The 21,908-nt window shown below is 38.2% G+C and overlaps 1 protein-coding gene across 1 annotated transcript in view; it reads left to right on the forward strand.

The window, feature by feature from the left end:
• The window catches only part of PLCB2 (phospholipase C beta 2), a 256,010-nt gene that overhangs the window by 178,935 nt on the left and 55,167 nt on the right, over positions 1-21,908 (forward strand). Inside the window, exons 14-16 of the mRNA XM_053697903.1 lie at positions 13,655-13,814; positions 15,761-15,858; positions 18,806-18,902. Coding sequence (XP_053553878.1) covers positions 13,655-13,814; positions 15,761-15,858; positions 18,806-18,902 — 355 coding nt within the window. The remainder of the gene's footprint in view (positions 1-13,654; positions 13,815-15,760; positions 15,859-18,805; positions 18,903-21,908) is intronic.

Consider the following 21,908-nt stretch of genomic DNA (forward strand, 5'->3'; position numbering starts at 1 on the left):
AATAGTGAGGGGGAATATACAGGGGACTGAAGTACTCCTATGCAATATCTATGCACCCAATGAGCAACAAGAACCATTCTTTAGATGTATAACTAATTTGCTTACCAACTGGTCCAGATCGAGAATCATATTGGCGGGGGATTTCAATATAGACCTTGTAGCACTAGGGAGGGCGACGACAGGGAACATTTCAAAAAAGAAAATAAGACAACAAAGCATAGCTAGGAAGGTTGGTGAACTATTCCGGCCACACGGGTTACAAGATACATGGGTCACACTGTACGGCGATACTACTGACACAACTTATTACTCCTCAGCGCATAAATGCTACACGAAAATTGATTATGTTTTCACAAGTCAAATATTGCAACCTACATTACGTGAGGCACATATACACACTTGTGTTTGGTCGGACCATTCTATTACACAGCTTCTCCTGGGATCCCTTATGGAACCAAACAGAACCAAAACATGGACTTTCGACCCGACCTGCCTGAAACACCCTACCACAAAAGACAGATTACTAAAAGACATGAGTGACTACTGGAGAATCAATACAGACTCCACAACAAACCCTACCTCGGTGTGGGCAGCCCACAAATCAGTTTTCAGAGGACTATTAATAAAAGAAAAAACAAATTACAAAAAACAAGCTAACATTCGCTATCTGCAGCTCCAGCAAGACATTAATCTTTTAGAAAAGGAACATAAACAGACTGGCTCCCAAAATATATTGAACTCCCTAAACCAAAAGAAGGCAGATCTACTAACATTATTAAACGACAATTCTATTAGGGCAGCCCAAAGACTTAAAGCTAATTATTTTATCTATGCAAATAAGCCTGATAGGTATTTAGCTAAAAAAATTAGAGAGGAGTACCAGTCAATGTCCATTCCACATATACAGAACACATCAGGCAATATCACATCTCACCCACAAGAAATTGTGAACACTTTTGCAGATTACTATAAAAAGCTATATGATGGGGAGAAAGTCCAACACAACACCCAAACGCAGACTATTCTCGAGAGGTTTTTGAACTCCGCGAAGCTACCACAATTAACTGAGGAAGATCGAGACCAGTTAAACTCAGCTGTTACACATGCTGAAGTGGTATTGGCCATAAAGGAGCTCAAACCAGGCAAAGCCCCGGGACCGGATGGATTCCCGGGGGAATACTATAGGCTTTTTAAACAGCTATTGACCCCCCACATAGTTAAATTTGCCAACCATGTACTGGAGGGCCAACCTATACCCGCTGACCTCCTACAAGCCAAGATAATTGTAATTCCCAAAAAAGGTAGAAATGCTTCGCTGTGTTCAAACTATAGACCCATATCTTTAATAAACCAGGATATGAAAATCTTGACCAAAATACTTGCCAATCGCCTGAAACACATCTTACCCTCTATCATACATCCAGATCAGGTTGGCTTTGTAAAAAATAGAGAGGCTCCAGACAATATCAGACGAATGATTACGGTTATAGACTACTTACAACGCGAGCGGACGCCTTCTCTGATCCTGTCATTGGATGCGGAGAAGGCGTTCGATAGAGTGGACTGGGTATACATGAACACGGTGCTGATAAAGATGGGATTTACGGGATCTTTCATGAAAGCAATGAAAAGCTTATATTCAACACCAACAGCATATATCAGAGCAATAGGACACCAATCTGCAACTTTTAAAATTCTCAATGGCACAAGACAGGGTTGCCCACTTTCACCCCTCCTTTTTGCGCTCTGCATCGAGCCATTAGCTGCAAACATAAGAAATTCCCCAATCATTACTGGCTTGCAAATACAGCAGTCCCAGCACAAAATTGCACTATTTGCTGCTGACAGTAACAAAACCACTCATTTCTCTCCCTCACATATATGACATCATACAACAATTTTCGGACGTTTCGGGATACAAATTAAATCTAGACAAATGCGAAGCACTCCCATTAAACTTACCAAAGCAGACCATCAAACTGATTGAAACAAATTTTGATTTTGACTGGGTGAAAGGTGATTTGAAATATTTGGGGATAAAACTAACGACACACTCTTCTCACCTATATAAAGCTAACTATATACCCATGTTTAAGTCGATTATTAGTTATAACTTCTCCTGGTATGGGAGACTTTCGTCAATTAAGATGACGGTACTCCCGAGACTCCTGTATTTGTTCCGTACCTTACCCATAAGCATAAATAAATCTGACCTGAAAGCTCTTCAAACAGACCTTCATAAATATCTTAGAGGGTCTAGACACGCAAGGATACCTCATGACACACTCACTAGACATAGACAGTTGGGGGGAGTGGGACTTCCAAATCTAAGGGACTATTACTCGGCAGCTAGACTGGCCCAAAACTCTCTCTTAGGGAGAAGACAGGAGGACATACTATGGCCTAAATTAGAAGCACTCGTAGGGGGCTATGATGACCCAGGAGATATACTATGGGGTAAAAATACTGTTGAGAGACTTAAGATTTCTCAGAACCTAATCACCAAGACGACGATCAAACAACTAGAAATATACAACAAACAATATGCATTTTTACCGGCTAATTCTTTAATAAGACCCATAAAATATATAGTTCCCAGAGAATCTAGTCGCCTCATAGATAAATGGGCACACAAAGATTTATATAGAATAGCAGACTTCTTGGTCAACAAGAAAATTATAACGTATCAACAGCTTCAAGATAAACTTGGAATGATACGCCTTCCCTGGTTTTTATACTTACAGATAGCTTCGGCTGTTACATCATATCTTAGGTTTGGAATAGAGTCCAAAGGCACAACCATCTTTGAGAGGTTGTGCAGTGCGGAGTTTAGACAGAAAAGTGCGGTATCACATTTATATTTACACATCCAAGAATCACACACAACAACAAAATCTCCTGTCATTCTTCGGTGGGAAGCGGACTTAGAGAGAACATTTGACTTAACAACATGGAACCAGATTTTTTTAAACTCAGCTAGAGGCTTATTGGGAGCGGATCTGAGGGAAAACAATATAAAGACAACTTTTCGCTGGTATTTGACCCCTCTAAAAACAGCGCACATGGTTAAGGGAGGCACCACACAGTGTTATAGAGGTTGCACGCAATTAGGTACATATTTTCATATGTGGTGGGAATGCCCAAATGTTCAGAGGGTTTGGCTAGACCTGTCCAAGATGTTAACCACCATATTAGAGGAGCAAGTTATATTGACACCTATGCAGGCACTATTGAACGTCGATGATTTGAGGTTTAACACACCAATAAATAAGTTAATTAGAATCTTATGTACAGTGACCCGCACAGCTATAGCAAAACACTGGAAACTAGGAGTGCCAGAAAGGGGGGAGATACTTGGAAGGATTAGAAACATGTTTGACATGTGTCAGACAGCTGCTTACATACAGGATACAGTTGAAGTCTTCAACCAAGTTTGGTTCTATTGGATTCTAAATGAGAAGCAAATATAAGGACGAGATAACAGGAGAGACAGAAGGAGACAAAGATATGAGTATAGGAGAAGATGGGAGGGATTGGAAGGTGCGCTCTGAGGGTTCATAAGGTACGATGATTTGTTAAGAAACGTTTATTGTTCATTTATTAATATGATTTATGCAGTTGACTGGCATAGGGGTTACATTAGTTAAATATGTTGATTGTTATATATGTTTAGATACAGAAAATTAAATAAATAATTGTTGGCTTCAATAGGAGCTATGATTGACGACACATGGTAAAGAGTGACAAACAGAACTCATTAAAAAGGAGGAAGCGGTGGACCATTAGAATCTGTTAAATGGCTTACATTTGTTTGAAATTTGTCAACTGTTTTTTTTTTTCCCACCGAACTGACCCATGTATTGTTCACACTGTACAACAATAATAAAAATTATTTCAATCTAAAGGGATAGGAAAGTCAAAATTAAACTTGCATGATTCAGATAGAGCAGGTTATTTTAAGACACTTTTAAAGGCACTTCTATTTTTAAATGTGCTTCGTTCTCTTAGTATCCCTTGTTACAAAAATGAATACGCACATATCATACACTAGTGGGAACTGCTGCTAGTTGGTGCCTGCACACATTTGTCCCTTGTGATTGGCTAAATAGATATTTTCAGCTCCCTGTCAGTAGTGCAATGATGTCCCTTCAGCAATGGTTAACAAAAGAATGAAGAAAATTTGATAAGAGAATTAAAGGGACAGTCAAGTCCAAAACAAACTTTCATGATTCAAATAGGGCATGTAATTTTAAACAACTTTCCAATTTATTTGTATCACCTATTTTGCTTTGTTCTCTTGGTATTCTTAGTTGAAAGCTATAACTAGGAGGCTCATATGCTAATTTCTTAGACCTTGAAGGCTGCCTCTAAATGCATTTTGACAGTTTTTCATCACGAGAGGGCGTTCATGTGTTTCATAGAGATAACATTGAGCTCATACACATGAATTTACAGAGTGAGCACTGATTGGCTAAAATGCAAGTCTGTCAAAAGAACTGAAATAAGGGGGCAGTCTGCAGAGGCTTAGATACAAGGTAATTACAGAGTTAAAAAGTGTATTATTATAACTGTGTTCGTTATGCAAAACTAGGGAATGGTTAATTAAGGGATTATCTATCTTTTAAAACAACAAAAATTCTAGTATTGACTGTCCCTTTAAATTGGAAAGTTATTTAAAAGTGTATGTTCTATCAGAATCATAAAAGAAAATTTGGGGGTTTACTATCCCTTTAAGTATTGGGTAAAATCTAAAGGGCAATGTTTGTTACCTCTCATCTGAAAGAGGAGTTGAGAAGTCTCAAGGGTGTATGGCTAAGAATGAGACCTTTATTCAAAAAAGTGAGCTGTTCATGAGGTATTTTGACTTATATTCAAAAAGAAATGCAAGAAAAATACGCTGCCAATATTTGCTTGAATGGCAGCAAGTTTTTCATTTTCTGGGGATTTTCTTTAAAAATGTTTTTATTTATTTTTATAATTTTCTGTAACTTAAAGGATCATGTGTGTGCTTAGATACATAACAAAGATGACATATTTAATTGTAGCAAAAATAAAATAATGTATTACGCATATACAAATATTTTATCCTTCTTAATACAGGGAGAGTCCACAGCTGCATTCCTTACTTGTGGGAAATACTGAACCTGGCCACCAGGAGGAGGCAAAGACATCCCAGGCAAAGGCTTAAATACCTCCCCCACTTCCCTTATCCCCCAGTCATTCTTTGCCTTTCGTCACAGGAGATTGGCAGAGAAGTGTCAGAAGATTTCGGAGTAGTTCCTTAGGAAGGGTATCTGCCCTTCGATATGGGACTGGAGTTTTAAGTAGTCTTGTCAGCCTCTCAGTGAGAACATTGATGAAAGTTAGAGTCTGGAGATGCAGGGAGAGTCTTTCTGCGAACCCATCCAGACTCATATTAACAGCTCCTAAGCAATCAGCGTTGACAAGTTTCGCTGCCTGCTTTTCTTCACTCAAGTCCATGTTAGAGGCGATGCTACAGTCTGTCACACTTGAAGGACCGTGTTTCTGTTCCACGGCATAGATTCCGGTAAGATCGTTTCATTTTTTACATATTTGTTAACGCTAGAAGACAGGGTCACAGTGGGACTCCTTTATCTTTATGGAATCAAGGGTTAATATCTCCTGAGGGGGATCGTTGAACAGTGGGGCATTAATCATATTTGTTTATTTGATTTATGCTGCTTATATGTGTGAGATGTTTTGGGCTCATAGGCTGATATGGAACATACAAGTTGCTCCTTTACTTTGAGAGCTGCACAGTTTTTTGGCGCGCTTCTCCTTTAGCAGGGTTGGTCCTGCATTGCGCACCGTGTGACCGGGAGTGGTCACTGTTTCCATTTCCTATTCCTGACCGAGTGACTATGGAGAGGACGAGTTTCTCTACACTGTCTAGGTCATAGGAGGTGGTGAGTGTCCCAGCCATTGGGGGTATAGGTGTCGGTTGTTTTTTTATTTGATTTATATAAAGTTACCTAGTTATGGAGGATTCTGATTTTTTAGAGGATGAGACCTCTATGACTGAATTTGATACCTGTGTATATTGTGAGGAGGCCCGGGTAATCCAGCCCTCTCAATTATGTTCCTTATGCCGCATTGTTTTTATCAACCAATGTTGAGATGTTAGATGCCACTGAGCTTTCTGCCTCTGAGGACTCTTCGTCCCGTGAGGTGTGTCCCCTATATTCATCTGATCCTACACGTGCAGCTTCCCCTTGCCCCACTAATCCTCCACCTGGAGGGGGCCTTTTTCCACCAGATGTTACTGCGCAGTTCCGTATGGCGATGTCTGCGGCCTTAGACGTTTTGCCTCGTACGGCTACACGCAAACTAAGGATTAATCTAAGCACTCCTGCCCAGGGAGCATCATGTAAATTGATGGTTGTATCCGATCAGTCATCTGAGGATGCAGTTCTCTCTGAGGCTTCAGAGTACCGACCTTCTGGGTCGGAGCCTACTGATTCAATTCCTCCAGCAGAGGAGGATTTCGCCTTTAGATTTAAGGTAGCATCCTTTTAAGAGATTTAAGGTAGCTTCCTTTTAAGAGAAGTCTTTACGATATTAGAGATTCCTAGTACTGATCCGCCAGTTGAATCTCAGAGCCCTAAATCAGAGGGGAAAATGGATTAATGCAGGTGGGAAAGAATAGAGATCCTTTTCCTTTTTCGTCTATTTCCTTTTTAAGATTCCCGGTTCCGGGCTCTATGGGGGGTTGTGTTTCCCATCCCTACTGGGCTATCACTTTTGTGCACTTGCCTATTGTCTTACTATTCTGTTTAAGGATAGTTTGTTCTTATAGCTCTTGGTTATAAGAGAAAACTCTTTTTATGAAGATGTACTGACAAATTTGGTTGTCGCAGTTTTGTGGATAATTCCTATTGGAACATTTCTGTCTCAATTCGAGGGGATGGTTACCTCGATAAATTCTTGAAGGAATTAAGGCCTTGGAGTTTACAATTCTTTTATCTGGGCCATTTTGCAGATTACTTGCCCCAAAGCTAGGGCTTCAGTTTTTTTCTGTTCAAGCCCTGTATCTCTCTGTCAGATATGACTTTTGAATCTAATCTTTTTTTCTGCTTGTGAGATAGATTTAATTAGGTTCCGCTTTTCTGCGGTTTTACTGTTTGATGAGAAAGCAAATCTGAGAGACAGATGTCTTTCTATTAGTCATTTAGTCCGGCTAATGCCCAGCGTCAGAGACCTCCGCTATGCCGGAACAATCTAAGTGTTTTTTGAATGCCGTCTCAGTCCTGGAATAATTCCAAGCATAGCAGAGGCCCGACAAAACTAGATTGGCAAGAGGGGCCAGTTCCAGGTTCTATCTGGACAGTCTATAGCTCTTTCAGACGCTTGGACCAGGGACGTACAGGATCCATAGGTCTTAGAGGTCTTAGCTAGGCTTCCATTCTCAGCCTCCCAGAGCAGTTTCCTTCTTTCGATCCTGTCTTCCAGACAGGGAGAAGGGCGCCATTTCTTTCAGGTTTTGTTCTCCTTTGGAGTCATTTTCCCGGTGTTTCTCAGAGCGAGGTTTGAGATATCATTCAAACCGTTATTTTCATGGTCCCATAGAGGGAGGGGTCTCCCTCCCTTTTTCTGGGATCCTAAGGCCTATCTTGTCTCCTTGTTCCTGAGAGAGACTATTAAGGTCCACTCTACCCTTGGTACGGGAGGAGCAGTGCAGGTCCACTGTTAGGAAAGGGTATCATACCTCTTTCTTCCTCCTCAGAGAACATTCCCGGATCCTGAGGTTGACGTTTCTGGACCAGCTTTTCCAGTACATTGCTCCTCCATTTTGGTCTCAGAGCTTTTTTAGGAATCGAGGGATTCTTTGGCAGTTGCCAGAATCCAGAGCTAGTGGTAGAGTCGATTGTTTAGACGATTAGGATCAATCGCCATCGTCTGATAGAGGATCATTCAGGTTTTCTTCTGTCCTCCTCGATCCGGAGAGTTGGAAGAAATCTAGACCAGAGTTCTCTGGTGTTAGGCACCAGAGTGGGTTTCCTGGATGCTATTTTAGTCTGCATAGACCTTTCTACCGGTCTTGTGAAATTATGAGTTAGCTTCATCAGGTCGTGCCCTCCAGACCTCCTTCAGGCCATCGCTGGCTCTGCGTTTCGTTGGTAATGATGGTCATGGGCTCCATCTTGGACTTTGTTCCTTTTGCCAGGTCTCATCTCAGCAGAGACTCAGTGTATGCTTAGGAAGTGGAGTGGCACTGTTTTTCGAATCTATCTTAACAGATTTACCTGAACTACTAGTTGAGTGAATCGCTCTCTAGTGTTTTTGTCCAGATTTCTTTGTCCTGAGGGACATTTTCTTAATTCGTCCGGGGCAATTTTGACTTTGGTCGCTACCCCATCAGAATGGAAATATAGGGCATGGGCCCCATGGTTTTAGGAGGTTTCCCTCCTGATTACTTTTGAATCTTCAGGCAATCTTTTGCTCTGAATGTTGTGAATACTGGGTTAGTCCCAGTTTATAGATTCTAGTTTGTACTACTCTCAATGGCTTGGAACTCCATCTGAGGGGTACGAGAGGCTCCCTAGCAATGAGGGTAGTATCTCCGGTTTGGTAGTGGGTAAAGGCCCACTACTTCTCGCTATCAGTGTTCCACTCTCCGGGGGTGGTCATCTAGCTTTGAATGGTCTTTAGAGACATTCCCCGTCTCTGGGGATAAGGTCTTCATCTGAGGGGTTTTGGATATCTTGCTCTGGAAGGGGACGCCAGATGAGAATCTTAGGACATCCTGTTTCAATACCTAGTTTCATACTGATGGGTTAAGGTTAGGGATCATCATGCGGAGCTAATGGATGCATTAGCGGGGCCTTGGTGGTTCAATTAAAATTTTCCTTTTTCTGCCATTTCACTCCTTCCTCGAGTGGTGGCTCAAACCGGCGTCGTCTTCCCCTCCATGATGGCTTCCTTGTCACAGGGTTCTGCTGGGACAAGATCCCTTGGCTTCATCAGATCTTATCTCTCTGAGGCAGACTGCATAGAGATTACGCTTGGTCTTAGCCAGGAGAGGTTTTCTGAGAGGTAAGGTCCTCTCATTCAAGCGCATAAGCTGGTTCCTCGTCATCTGTCTTACAGGTGTAGAGGACCTCTTTCTTCTGTGAAGAGTGTGGTTCTTCCTGGCACTCTATTAAGTCTGCCAGGATTCTTTGTTTCTTCCAGGATGGTCGGGAAAAGGGGCCTCTTAGTTAGTTTCCTTTTTGTGACAATTTTGGCCCTGTCTGTTCCTATCCAAAAGCTTGCTGAGCTTCCGGATGTACAGCTTTTGGTTAGAGTTCTGACTAAAATCAGGCCGAGGTGTCGATCTGATGCTCCCCCTTGGATCATAGATCTTGTTCTTAAGGTCTTGCATCAGGCTACTTTTGAGCCTATGCATGAGGTTGACAGTAGTTGTTTTCTTGGAAGATTCCTTCTGTCTAGATATTGCTTCTGCCTACAGAAGTCTCTGAGATTGCGTCCTTGCAATGAGACCCTCTTATCTAGTGTTTCCACGATAATACGGCTGTTATTTGAACTTACTTAGGATTTCCTCCTAAGGTTGTGTCAATTCGCAACTTCAATCAAAAGATTGTGGTTCCTGTTTTATGTCCTATTCCTTCTTCTTGGAAGGAAAGTTTTCCACATATGGAGTCATACCTTGAGGTTCTATCTTCAGGCTACTTAGGAATAGACAGTTTTTTTTTCTGTTTGTTATCTATCTGGGAAGCGTGAGGGTCGGAAGGCATCTTTGACTTCCTTATCTGTTAGTTGAGGAGTATCATCCGTTGGACATATGAGACAGTGGGACACAATCCTCCTCAAAGGATTACGGCTCATTCTACGAGAGCAGTGTCATCCTTTTGGGCTCTTTACATGAGGCTGCTATGGATCAGACTTGTAGGGCAGCTATCTGGGCATCTTTACATTCTTTTTCCAAATTTTTAAACAAAATTATTTGCTTCTGGGGAAGCAGCCTTCGGGTGGAAGGGTTGTGCAGGCTTTAGCGCCCTCAGATAAAAGGGGGCCACCTCTCCTATTTGCCCTCCCGTGAGCATTCAGTGTCCTCTGGAGCTTGGGTATAATTTTCCCACAAGTAAGGAATGCAGCTGTGGACTCTCCCTGTATTAAGGAGGAAAACATAAATTATGCTTACCTGATAATTTCCTTTCCTTCTGTACAGGGAGAGTCCACAGCTCCCGCCCGTGTTCTCCGATGGGCGGCTCTACATATTCTTTTGTTCTTCTGGCACCTTTTTTACCCTGATATTTCTCCTACTGTTCCTTGTTCCCTCGGCAGAATGACTGGGGGATGAGGGAAGTGGGGGAGGTATTTAAGCCTCTGGCTGGGGTGTCTTTGCCTCCTCCTGGTGGCCAGGTTCAGAATTCCCACAAGTAAGGAATGCAGCTGTGGACTCTACCTGTACAGAAGGAAAGGAAATTATCAGGTAAGCATAATTTATGTTTTTCTGCACTACTGCCTGGCTCTGTTTCCTCTATTGCTTATAATGGTGCTCGCATGTAAATAGGTGGCGACGATTTGCAGCAACATGTTTGTATTCTCACTTGCTTTTTGAAAATTATTCCAGGCAGCTACAAATATTTTCCTGCAGCATCTCATGCGTTGGCCTCTGTATATCAAACAGACCACTTGATTTTGAATACTGCCTCCTGATTTCAAGACGAATTTGGATGTGAATCAGCAGGTTGCTTGATTTTGATCAAGGGCCTGAGACACAATTCAAACACCCTCTCATTTTATCACTGTAACGTTGATATATCATGTCTTGAGTAATTATTATTTTCATATTGACTGTGGGATACCTAGAGGGTAATATGATCACTCATTTAAAAGGGGAGGTTTTCCTCTTTACAATTAGGTGATATATGGGCATAGAGAGACATTTTTTTCGAGAACTCTCATATTTATTTTTCTAATCTGAATGTCCAATAGATTAAGAAACATCTATTTTCACATTAACCACGTGAAATAAAGAGGGTCTTATAAAAAAGGTGAAATTTTCAAATTGGAATCCCCTCTTGGTTTCAATGTGGATAAATAACAGGCTTTTTGCTGCCTACAACCATGAATCAGATGTGAAAATTATATGTGTGTATTTCCCCCCTCACCACATTGATGACCATGAGTATGTGTTACATATGCTATCCAGTGAATGAAAATAATGTGTGATAAATGGAATCCAGCAAATGAGAGACTTGTGCGACATATGAAAGCCAATGAGTGAGAGACATTGTGTGCTGTTGTGAGGAACATAAAATACTGTGACCATGACAGCAATGTGTGTGTGATTTAAATGACCAATACATACAGTAGAATTGAATTACTGACTGATACACAATATGAAAATAATGTAGCACTTTGAATTTGAATATTATTTTTGAGTGAATTAAACACATATGGAAACATTTGATGTTTTGTACATTCCTCCAAAAATGAATGCACGTGTCTAACATTAAATTTATAAAACATTTTTTGGTATAGTAACACATTAAATGCTGTATTTGAGTTATTACCTGGGTTGCAATTACCTGTAATGTAATGTGTTGCAGATCTAGGTACTGATGACCAGCATGGAAAGAAATCATGCAAAAAAAAAAGTAGGGATTTTCTTTTTAGCATTATATTGTAACATAGGTGTGTCTCCTTCACACCCAGTACAATGTATAGCTAGATAAACAGCTCTAAAGCTAAAATTTGCATTTCTAAAATACTTTGAGGGGATTGAAGTACTTTCAAAGCTGCTTAGATAAAGTCTCCAGAGTGAAGAGCTTTAGCTCATCAGGCCCTCATACAGTTGTGCTCATAAGTTTACATAACCTGACAGAATTTATGATTTCTTGGCCATTTTTCAGAGAATATGAATGATAACACAAAAACTTTTCTTTCACCTGGTGATTTTGGCCTGATAACATGCACACAAGTTGACACAAAGGGGTTTGAATGGTTATTAAAGGTAACCATCCTCACCTGTGATCTGTTTGCTTGTAATTAGTGTGTGTGTATAAAAGGTCATTGAGTTTCTGGACTCCTGACAGACCCTTGCATCTTTCATCCAGTGCTGCACTGAGGTTTCTGGATTCTGAGTCATGGGGAAAGCAAAAGAATTGTCAAAGGATCTGCGGGAAAATGTAGTTGAACTGTATAAAACAGGAAAGGGATATAAAAAGATATCCAAGGAATTGAGAATGCAAATCAGCAATGTTCAAACTCTAATCAAGAAGTGGAAAATGAAGGGTTCTGTTGAAACCAAACCATGGTCAGGTAGATCAACTAAAATTTTATCCACAACTGCCAGGAAAATTGTTCAGGATGCAAAGACAAACCCACAAATAACTTCAGGTGAAATACAGGACTCTCTGAAAACATGTGGTGTGGATGTTTCAAGATGCACAATAAGGAGGCACTTGAAGAAAGATGGGCTGCATGGTTGAGTCGCCAGAAGAAAGCCATTACTACGCAAATGCCAGAAAGTATCCCGCTTACAATACACCAAACAGCACAGAGACAAGGCTCAAACCTTCTGGCACAAAGTCATTTGGAGTGATGAGACCAAAATTGAGCTTTTTGGTCACAACCATAAATGCTACATTTGGAGAGGAGTCAACAAGGCCTATGATGAAAGTACACCATTCCTACTGTGAAACACGGAGGTGGATCGCTGATGTTTTGGGGATGTGTGAGCTACAAATGCACATGAAATTTGTTCAGAATTGATGGCAAGATGAATGCAGTATGTTATCAAACAGAACCCTTCATTTTCCACTTCTTGATTAGAGTTTGAACACTGCTGATTTTCATTCTCAATTCCTTGGATATCTTTTTATATCCCTCTCCTGTTTTATACAGTTCAACTACCTTTTCCTGCAGATCCTTTGACAATTCTTTTGCTTTCCCCATTCCTAAGAATCCAGAAACGTCAGTGCAGCACTGGATGAAAGATGCAAGGGTCTATCAGGAGTCCAGAAACTCATTGACCTTTTATACACACACACAAATTACAAAACTTTTGATCAGGGTCATTTGGGTAGTTTCTGTTGTCATTATGATTTAAAAAGAGTAAACACAGTTGATTAATAATAAATGGCTTCAGCCAAACACTAACCATGAGTGAAAGAAAAGTTTTTGTGTTATCATTCATATTCTCTGAAAAATGGCAAGAAATCATAAATTCTGCCAGAGTATGTAAACTTATGAGCACAACTGTAGATATGCTATAGCTGAAATGTGAATTTAAATGAATGTTAAATGAGCAGTAGATTTTTCAGACACATTTAAATGTTCTTCAATTTGCAGCCCCCCTGTACCATGTGACAGCCATCAGCCAATCACAGACATATGTATGCACTGTGAACTATTGCATACTTTTTAGAAGCTGGTGACTCAGAAAGAATATGGGTTACTAAAACTTAATAAGCTATCCTACTTTCTTGATGTCAGATTTTATTGTGAACTAACACTAAAGGCTGTTCCAAGAGACTTGCAGCTTTCGCCAAGCTATACCATAGACCAAATCCTCACTCCTCCTATTGGAAGCAAATTGGAAAGTCTTTTAAAACTGCATGCTCTATCTGAATCATAAAAGTTTCATTTTGACATTAGTGTCACTTTTGTTGTTTGTTGTTCTCAGTTAAAACCCGGATCCCCGTTACCAAGTCCCGAGGATTTGCTAGGGAAAATCCTGATAAAGAACAAGAAAAATCAGTCTCTTTCAAACCAAGAGAAAAAGACGCAAAACAGTGATCAGAGCAGTTTGGAGCAGACAAATTCAGCCTCCAGTGAAAACTCAGGTATTACAATGAACTAGTCTATACTTTATGTAGAAAAATGGATATTCTTCCACTGAATAGACTTACTTTCCAGACATTTAAAGGCTTGTCCCTATCCACCAAACAGAGCTGTGGGATTAGTAATAGTAGAATACAGATAATAAGTTTAGCATGTCTTAAAAAAGGTTTAAAAGGATAAGCTCTCAGCAAAAAGAAAAGCAATAGAAACAGAAAAGTAACATTTTCTTTCATTTAATGTGTTCCCAGTTATCCATTTTACCTGCTGGAGTGTATTTGAAAATGGCTGCTTTTGCCTGTTGATGCTGCCATCTATGCTAACATTTTAAATACTTCAGTATTATCTATAGAAAAGCTATTTAAAGAGGCAACAGTAAAAATGAACCTCCAGAGAGAAATCCCAGTCCATTTCTAATGCAGCTGCTTTGAATACAATTAAATTGTATCAGATGATTGCATGAGTGCATTGTTTCTTTAATCCTTGAACCTTTTTAGGTTTGGGATTAGTCCCTACCAGACAAGAAAAGCAAAATCAGGTCCGGGAGTATCAGTTAAAAAGGTAATCCTTTAGACACAATATACAGGATAACGCACACACATGTGTAGGTTGTGGCCTGTCTGTTACTAAATCCCAGCATTTATTTTTTAATTAAAAAATAGTTTTTTGTGCTATTTTGTATGCATAATTCCAGGAACCTCAGTTTGTGATCACAGTGATATGATAGTGAATCAGTTAAAGGGACATTAAAAACTAAATAAATGCTAAATAGAATGATGCATTGAAATACAAGATTAGAATAACATGTAGATGTATTTTTTAAAGGTTGTTTAATTAGTTGTTTAAATAGTGACAAATTAAAGTTTTAATGTCTATAAAACAATGGGAGCTTCCATGCTGTATTATCTGCTGTGCCAGTTAGGGACATTTATAAATAGGTCACTAGTGTGTGCCGTTCTGCACTTTCTTTTCTAGCATGAACTGAAAAGCTCACAATTTCAGAATGGAATTACAGGAAAAGGGAACAAAATAAATAATGAAAGTATATTGTAGAGGTTTTTTTTTTATATATATACGATTTCTCATTTTATATTACCATCTCAAAGTGTCTAATGTCCCTTTAAGCAAATAATTACAACTGTAGTGGCCATTTCACTTAGAAGACTGAGCCTAATCGATACCAGTTGCCAAAAGTTTCTATAATACCTCTGAGAACTACAAACTAATCAGGTATCTGTTTGTTAATGCTATAGCAGCTGCCTGAGGGGATGTCCTCTGTGATCATCGCAGGATTGTCTTTGAGGGAACATCAAAGAAACATTAAACTAATGAAAAAAGGTTAAAGGGACACAAAAGTGGTGCATAAAGAAAATGAATGGCCAACTGGTGGCCCATAGGCCGCATGGGGCCCTCTGCACTTGTTTTTGTGGCCCCAAATGGGAAAACAAAAGACTGTGTCATAGTTCTTGTGGCCCCAGGAAAAAGCAAAAGTAAAAATGTGTACTCAGGTGATGGCCAAACATAGTGGTGACAACTTAAAAGAACCCTGCAAAGGGGAGAACAGCAGATAGAGGTACCCTGCAACCTTACCTTAATCAGGCCCTGTGCCACTGGACATTTTTAGGAAATATATTATTTGTGTGTAGCCATAAATTTATTTGTGTTTCTTAAAGCTTCTAAAATACTGATCTGCAGCCCTCATGTCTTCACTGTGTTAGATCATATTATTATTGTACTATTCCCTGCATATGTTTTAACCCCCTGAAAAATAGAGCAGCAATGCCCTACTGGAACCTACAATTAAACCTAACTCCCCACAGACATAGGAGCAAACTAAAATGTTTCATTTTCAGAGCAGCCATTTTTTCAAGGGAAAAAAAAGTGATACATTTTAAAACAAGGTTACTATCCCTTTAATAAGACAGATATGATCTTTTGTGTTTATGTGCAGATGAGATTCCAGAAGAGGAAGCAGGAAAAGAGGCTGAAAATGAGGAGGTGCCTGAAAACCTCAATGAGGAAGAAATCAAACAAATGCAGTCAGATGAGGTATGTTTAACAGTTACAGCACATATGGTGAGATTTTGTGGCTAACCTTACAGTCTATTCAGATCAGCGTCCATTTTAATAGTAATGTGCTGTCATTTATGTGCCCCTGCTGTCAATTCCTGATGTGAAGCGTGTAAATGCCCTCAAAAGACTTTAGTTGTGTGCTCTTTCTAGCATCTAGAATAGGAACATGAAACCACATGTAAAAAAAAAAAGATTTAACAATTTGATTTTACACTTTTAAAGAGTAAAATATGTTACCTGTAAGAAAATGTCTTCTCTGCACTTTTAAAGGGAGATAAAAGAACAATAAGAAAATGCTCTAATGGATTAGAGTAATTTATTACTGTAGTTTTAATCCACAAAACTTTGGGATTAATGACAATCTATCACTTGATAATTATCAGCAAGTAAACGGATGTAGATGAGACCATTTTTAATGTTGACACAGTCACAATCAGCCATTTTCATTGTTTATTGTAAGAAAATGGGTCTGTAATGTTCCTACAGGGCCATTTTTTACTTCCACAGCTAAAAAGATTTGATGATTCCCCAGACAATACTTTTGCACTTATCACTGTGCCCCTCAGGTGTTTTTGAATGTGACACACTGACATTACCCCCTGCTATATGATGATGTTAGAAAGCAACATCACTAACCAGATATAAATGCTATCTGCTCAACAATTAAAGTTAAAGGGACATAAACTCCAAAAATTTTCTTTCATGATTCAGATAGAACATACAATTTTAAACAATGTTCCAATGTACTTCTATTATCAAATGCACTTTGTTTTCTTGTTATCCTTTGTTGAAAAGCAGAAAGGTAAGCTCAGGAGTGTGCACGTGTCTGCAGCAATATATCGCAGACATTCTGCAACAATGTTATTATACATTAACAAAAGCATTAGATAGAAGCAATATATCCTGTCATGTAGAGGTCCAGAAATGTGCAGCTACCTATCCAGATAGCTCTTTAAAGGGACATTAAACCCACATTTTTTCAATAATGATTAATATAGAGAATACAATTTTAAACAACATCCCAATTTGCTTATATATAGCTAAATTGCTTCATTCCTTATATATCCTTTGTTAAAGAAGAAGCATTGCGCACGGGTGAGCCAATCACAGAAGGGATATAGGTGCCGCCACCAATCAGCAGCTACTAAGCCTATCTAGATATGGTTTTCAGCAAAGTATATCAAGAGAATGAAGCAAATTAGATGATAGAAGTAAATTAGAAAGTTGTTTAAAATTGCATTTTCTATCTAAATCATGAAAGAAAAAATTTGGGTTTTATGTTCCTTTAACAAATAATAATATGAGAACAGAACTTGATAATAGAAGTAAATTGGAAACTTTTTAAAAATTGTATTCTCTATCTGAAAAATTTAAGATTTAATAATAAGCACATTTACACTTATAAAAACATACATCTCCACAATAACAATATTACCCACACATAGCTCTATGGTTTTGGAGCACAGAAGGTTAATTGCACACGTCAACTATTTATATGACCAAACCCCTTTAACCTGGGATGTAATTGCTAAACCTCTAAAATCACAATATTGTTTGTCATTATGGTGCACATTTAATTTCTGGATCACGGAACTGGGAAATTGACCATGGAGATAATGACGTGTTTTTTTTGGTAGGTAAAAATTTCCAGTTTCATGGATATTAATGGCAGAAGATTTATGAATTGTGATCAATAGTAAAACAAAATTTGACAATATCGGCTGAAGTTCAGAATTCATTATCTGCAGAAAAGAAAGAACTGACTTCAACTATGTGTATTAAGCCCTTCTGGGGTAATAGCCATATAATTATTGTATAGAAAATTAGCAAATCTAGGCAAAGTATCCCTGCTTGCTTATCCCCTGAAGTACTTTGTATACATTGTTACCAATGTACCAGGGAACTCTGGGTAAGATATGCTAATTAGATATACAGTATCTCATGCTTTTTGCTTCCAAGTATTGAGTTTAACCTAAACAATCCTCTTTATTGAGTGGGTGCTAAATAACGTGTTGAGTGCATATTTTCGCTTACGTAAACTCGTAATCACTGCTCAGTTTTATTATTTCCATGTTTGCTACTGAGTGTGAGATTACGGGTTGGGAGCACAAATATCACTCCTTGCGATCGCATCCTCGAACTCAACGGAGCGCACAATTGCGGATGATTTTCCTCCATCGACTTCAATGGAGCCTCATTTTTATGCCGATAGCCTCACAGCCACAGCTCACATAACCCCAGTCGCAACACAGCAATATATATGTATGTGAATGTATGCATAAATATTTGTGTTTATATACTGTGTATATATATATATATATACACTGTATATATATATATATATATATATATATATATATATATATATATATATATATATATATATATATATATATATATATATATATATATATACACATTCATATATATATGCACAGTGCTGTAGGGTCATTTTAGATCATCCCATCAGAGCAGGGAACTTTAGAGATTTGAGCTCATAGTTCTGCACAAGAAATGGTGCAGCAATAAAATATTCTTGCATATTAAAGCATGTTGTTATTGCTAATGTATGTCCTGTTAAAGCTGCATAGACACTGCTGCTTTTGGTGTTTTCCACTGCCCTCCAAAAGTACAGCCCTGTAACTTACTCCCATACTGGCACTCAACTGGCTAGGGGCAAGACCTTTAGACATAAGACTTCTAAGTCTTAGTTTATTTCCTTTAAACTGATGGTAAATCCTAGTGTTTCAGAAACCTGGAATATGAGCATCTGTCTCTCACTATGATTTATTCTCATACAGAAATTTAGAAAAGATAGGATACATTTATTTAGGAACTGGAAAAGACACAACAAAATATAAACAACTTAAGATGATTCTGCAAGTTTTTGTTATCACTTGATCTCTTTATATTACTTTTATAGGGTACAGCTGGTCAGGAGGCCACAGCCTATGAAGAGATGTCAATCCTTGTCAACTACATTCAGCCAATTAAATTTGACTCCTTTGAAGTTTCAACACGTAAGTGGCATCTACAAAATACCTTTTTTCTTTGGGACACTCATAGCTTCCTTTAAAAAAAAAACAAACAACAATATAAAAATATCAATGCTGTAATTATAGTGTATGTGTATCGGCAACATGACACATTGGCCTTCATTCAACTCTATTAGAAAAGGCATTTTTTAACTCAAACAAGTTCTAAGTTATATTTCTATGATATTCCAGTTAATTAGAAAAACTATTTAAATGAGTTAAGCTATCCAAATGATTTATACAATAGAACAAGAATATCTAGTGTTCTTACAATCAGAAAAGATATACGTGAAAAATATATCTGGCTTTTTATCGGTTCCGCATACCTATATGAAAGTAAAATATACTGTATGTGACCATGCAACATTAAAACATGTCAGCTAATTAATACAATATTGATTATTATGGCCTACTTGTGTGTTAATTAAGTTTTTAAAATTATCCAATAATATAAATGTATCATGTGCATAGTTAAAAATGTTATATTAATTTACACAGGGCCAGATTACACGTGCAGTGCAAATTAAAGTTTCCACTTGAGCGTTAATTGCGATAGAAGTAAGATTTTTGCGCTCCTTGAGTTGTGCTCGTATTATGAGTTGAAAGTAAATATTTTTTGCTCTCGCTCTGAACCGACAAGCGCAAAAATCCGAACTTAGAATATTGCGTGTGCATTCATGTATTCCCCTATAGAAGTCAATGGAGAAAAAAGTGTGTGGGGGGGGGGGAACACCCACTCTCGCGCAAACACAATTGCATATTCTCATTTGCGCTAATCCACCATGAAAATATTAATATTTCACATTCCAATGTTCTGCAAATAGAGGAATATCTTCTTTTTATTCTTAAATACATATTTCTACATATATCTGATGTTTTTTGCTACAATATATATATATATATATATATATATATATATATATATATATCTGTATACAGATGATTATTTATAGGTATAGATATATACAGATATATAGGAATATCTATTATATATATATATATATATATATAAATACAAAGAACATATTCCCCTTTGTGCAGAACATTGGAATGTGAAATATTTACAGTAAATACACAGTATTATACTTTAATAAATATGAATATTGCACTATATATGTCTATATATGTATAACTAGGTATTTATTATTTATGTGTTTATATGTGTATATATGTCTGTGTATATATATATATATATATATATATACATACACATATACATAAATACATATGTACACACAGAGAAGAATTGCCTGGTATTTCAGTGCTGGGCTGTCATTGGGCAGGATCAGACTGATATGCTGAGTGGCACTGGCCTTGTGGACAAGCACAGAAGTTTTTCTTGCTATTGTTCTGTCTCAGTGAGTGCGTCTCTGTATTTTCTTGATTTTATGTAAATTGCTCTTAGGTCTCCCTAAGAGTAAAAGGGGGAAACCACATATGGACTCCTTGCACACATGCCCTAGAGAGATGCAACTGCACCTCACTGACGAGGCCCAAGAGAGGCCGAAACGTAAGTCTGGGGTTTGTTGTTTGTCTTGCTCAGACAACCTGTACCTGTATACAGATGATTATTTATAGGTATAGATATATACAGATATATAGGAATATCTATTTATAAATACAAAGAACATATTCCCCTTTGTGCAGAACATTGGAATGTGAAATATTTACAGTAAATACACAGTATTATACTTTAATAAATATAAATATTGCACTATATATGTCTATATATGTATAACTAGGTATTTATTATTTATGTGTTTATATGTGTATATATGTCTGTGTATATATATATATATATATATATATATATATATATATACATACACATACACATATACATAAATACATCTGTACACACACACACACACACACACACACATATATATATATATATATATATATATATATGTTTAAAATTGGAGAAAAAAAAGTCAGAAGAAGAAAGAAAAGTAAAGAAAATAGCCAGCACTTACACATAGAAAATCTATAATTGAAAGATATGAACCTCAAGGTAATGTGTGTGGTATTGGCCAATCCAAAGGTGACAGGCTCCCTTCCCAAAAAAGTATCTCTCAATACATATGAAATATGCAAATAAAATACATTTAATTCATAGTAGAAAATTACAGACAATATACACATAGTTATAAGACTTCTAAAAGTGGCAAGTGTTTAATAATAGTGCCTATTAAACACATACAAAAACACCAATGGCCATTGGATACTGATTAAATATCACCTATAAGAGCTCAGTGTCCTTAAGGTCATTAAAGATCCATATACACAGACTTGTTTCACACTGTCAGTATGAATCCATAAGGTGATTAGTGTCACAGTCTCCAAACCATTATTCAGCTATAATCCTTGTCAGTGCTGAAAAAGGCAAGCAAAAGGTCGTAAGTAGCACAAAAGCAGTTAAGCAGTTCAAGTGATTATTGCTGTAGCGAGAGCAGTTCATGCATATGTAGCCTCAGTAAAGCAGGGTATGTCAGCGTATAGTTTAGTGCAAGCAAATTGGGTTAGACTTTGCAGTTCATATAACAGCATTAAGGACAACACGTCAGTGGAATACTTCCATCAATGAGATATACTGTGTCAGGTAGAATGTACATACAACCCCGTCTCTACGGGTACTACCTACTGAGGGCCGTGCCCTCGCCCAAAAGACCCTTGACCGTGGGGTGCAAGTAAACAGCAGTTGAATTTCTTACCAATCTTCACAGCGGATCCACATCGCTGCAGTGTCACTTTCTCCATGTGTCCAATTTGTTTGCAAAGACCCTTCTTGTCAGTAACATACCTCGCTTTAGCTGTATCCTCCTGCAGGCTTCATGTGCACAATGTGAGACTGTGATCCTTCAAAGGTCAGAGGTGTGCTGGAACAGCTCGGTCGGCGTAACCGAGCATGTTAAACAAACAGTACAGATACGCAACACATGTTTCGCCGCGGGGCGAATTCTATGAGGTTTTCTCAAGCGGGAAGTTACG

This window comes from Bombina bombina, chromosome 1, assembly GCF_027579735.1.
Source record: "Bombina bombina isolate aBomBom1 chromosome 1, aBomBom1.pri, whole genome shotgun sequence".
Taxonomy (NCBI): domain Eukaryota; kingdom Metazoa; phylum Chordata; class Amphibia; order Anura; family Bombinatoridae; genus Bombina; species Bombina bombina.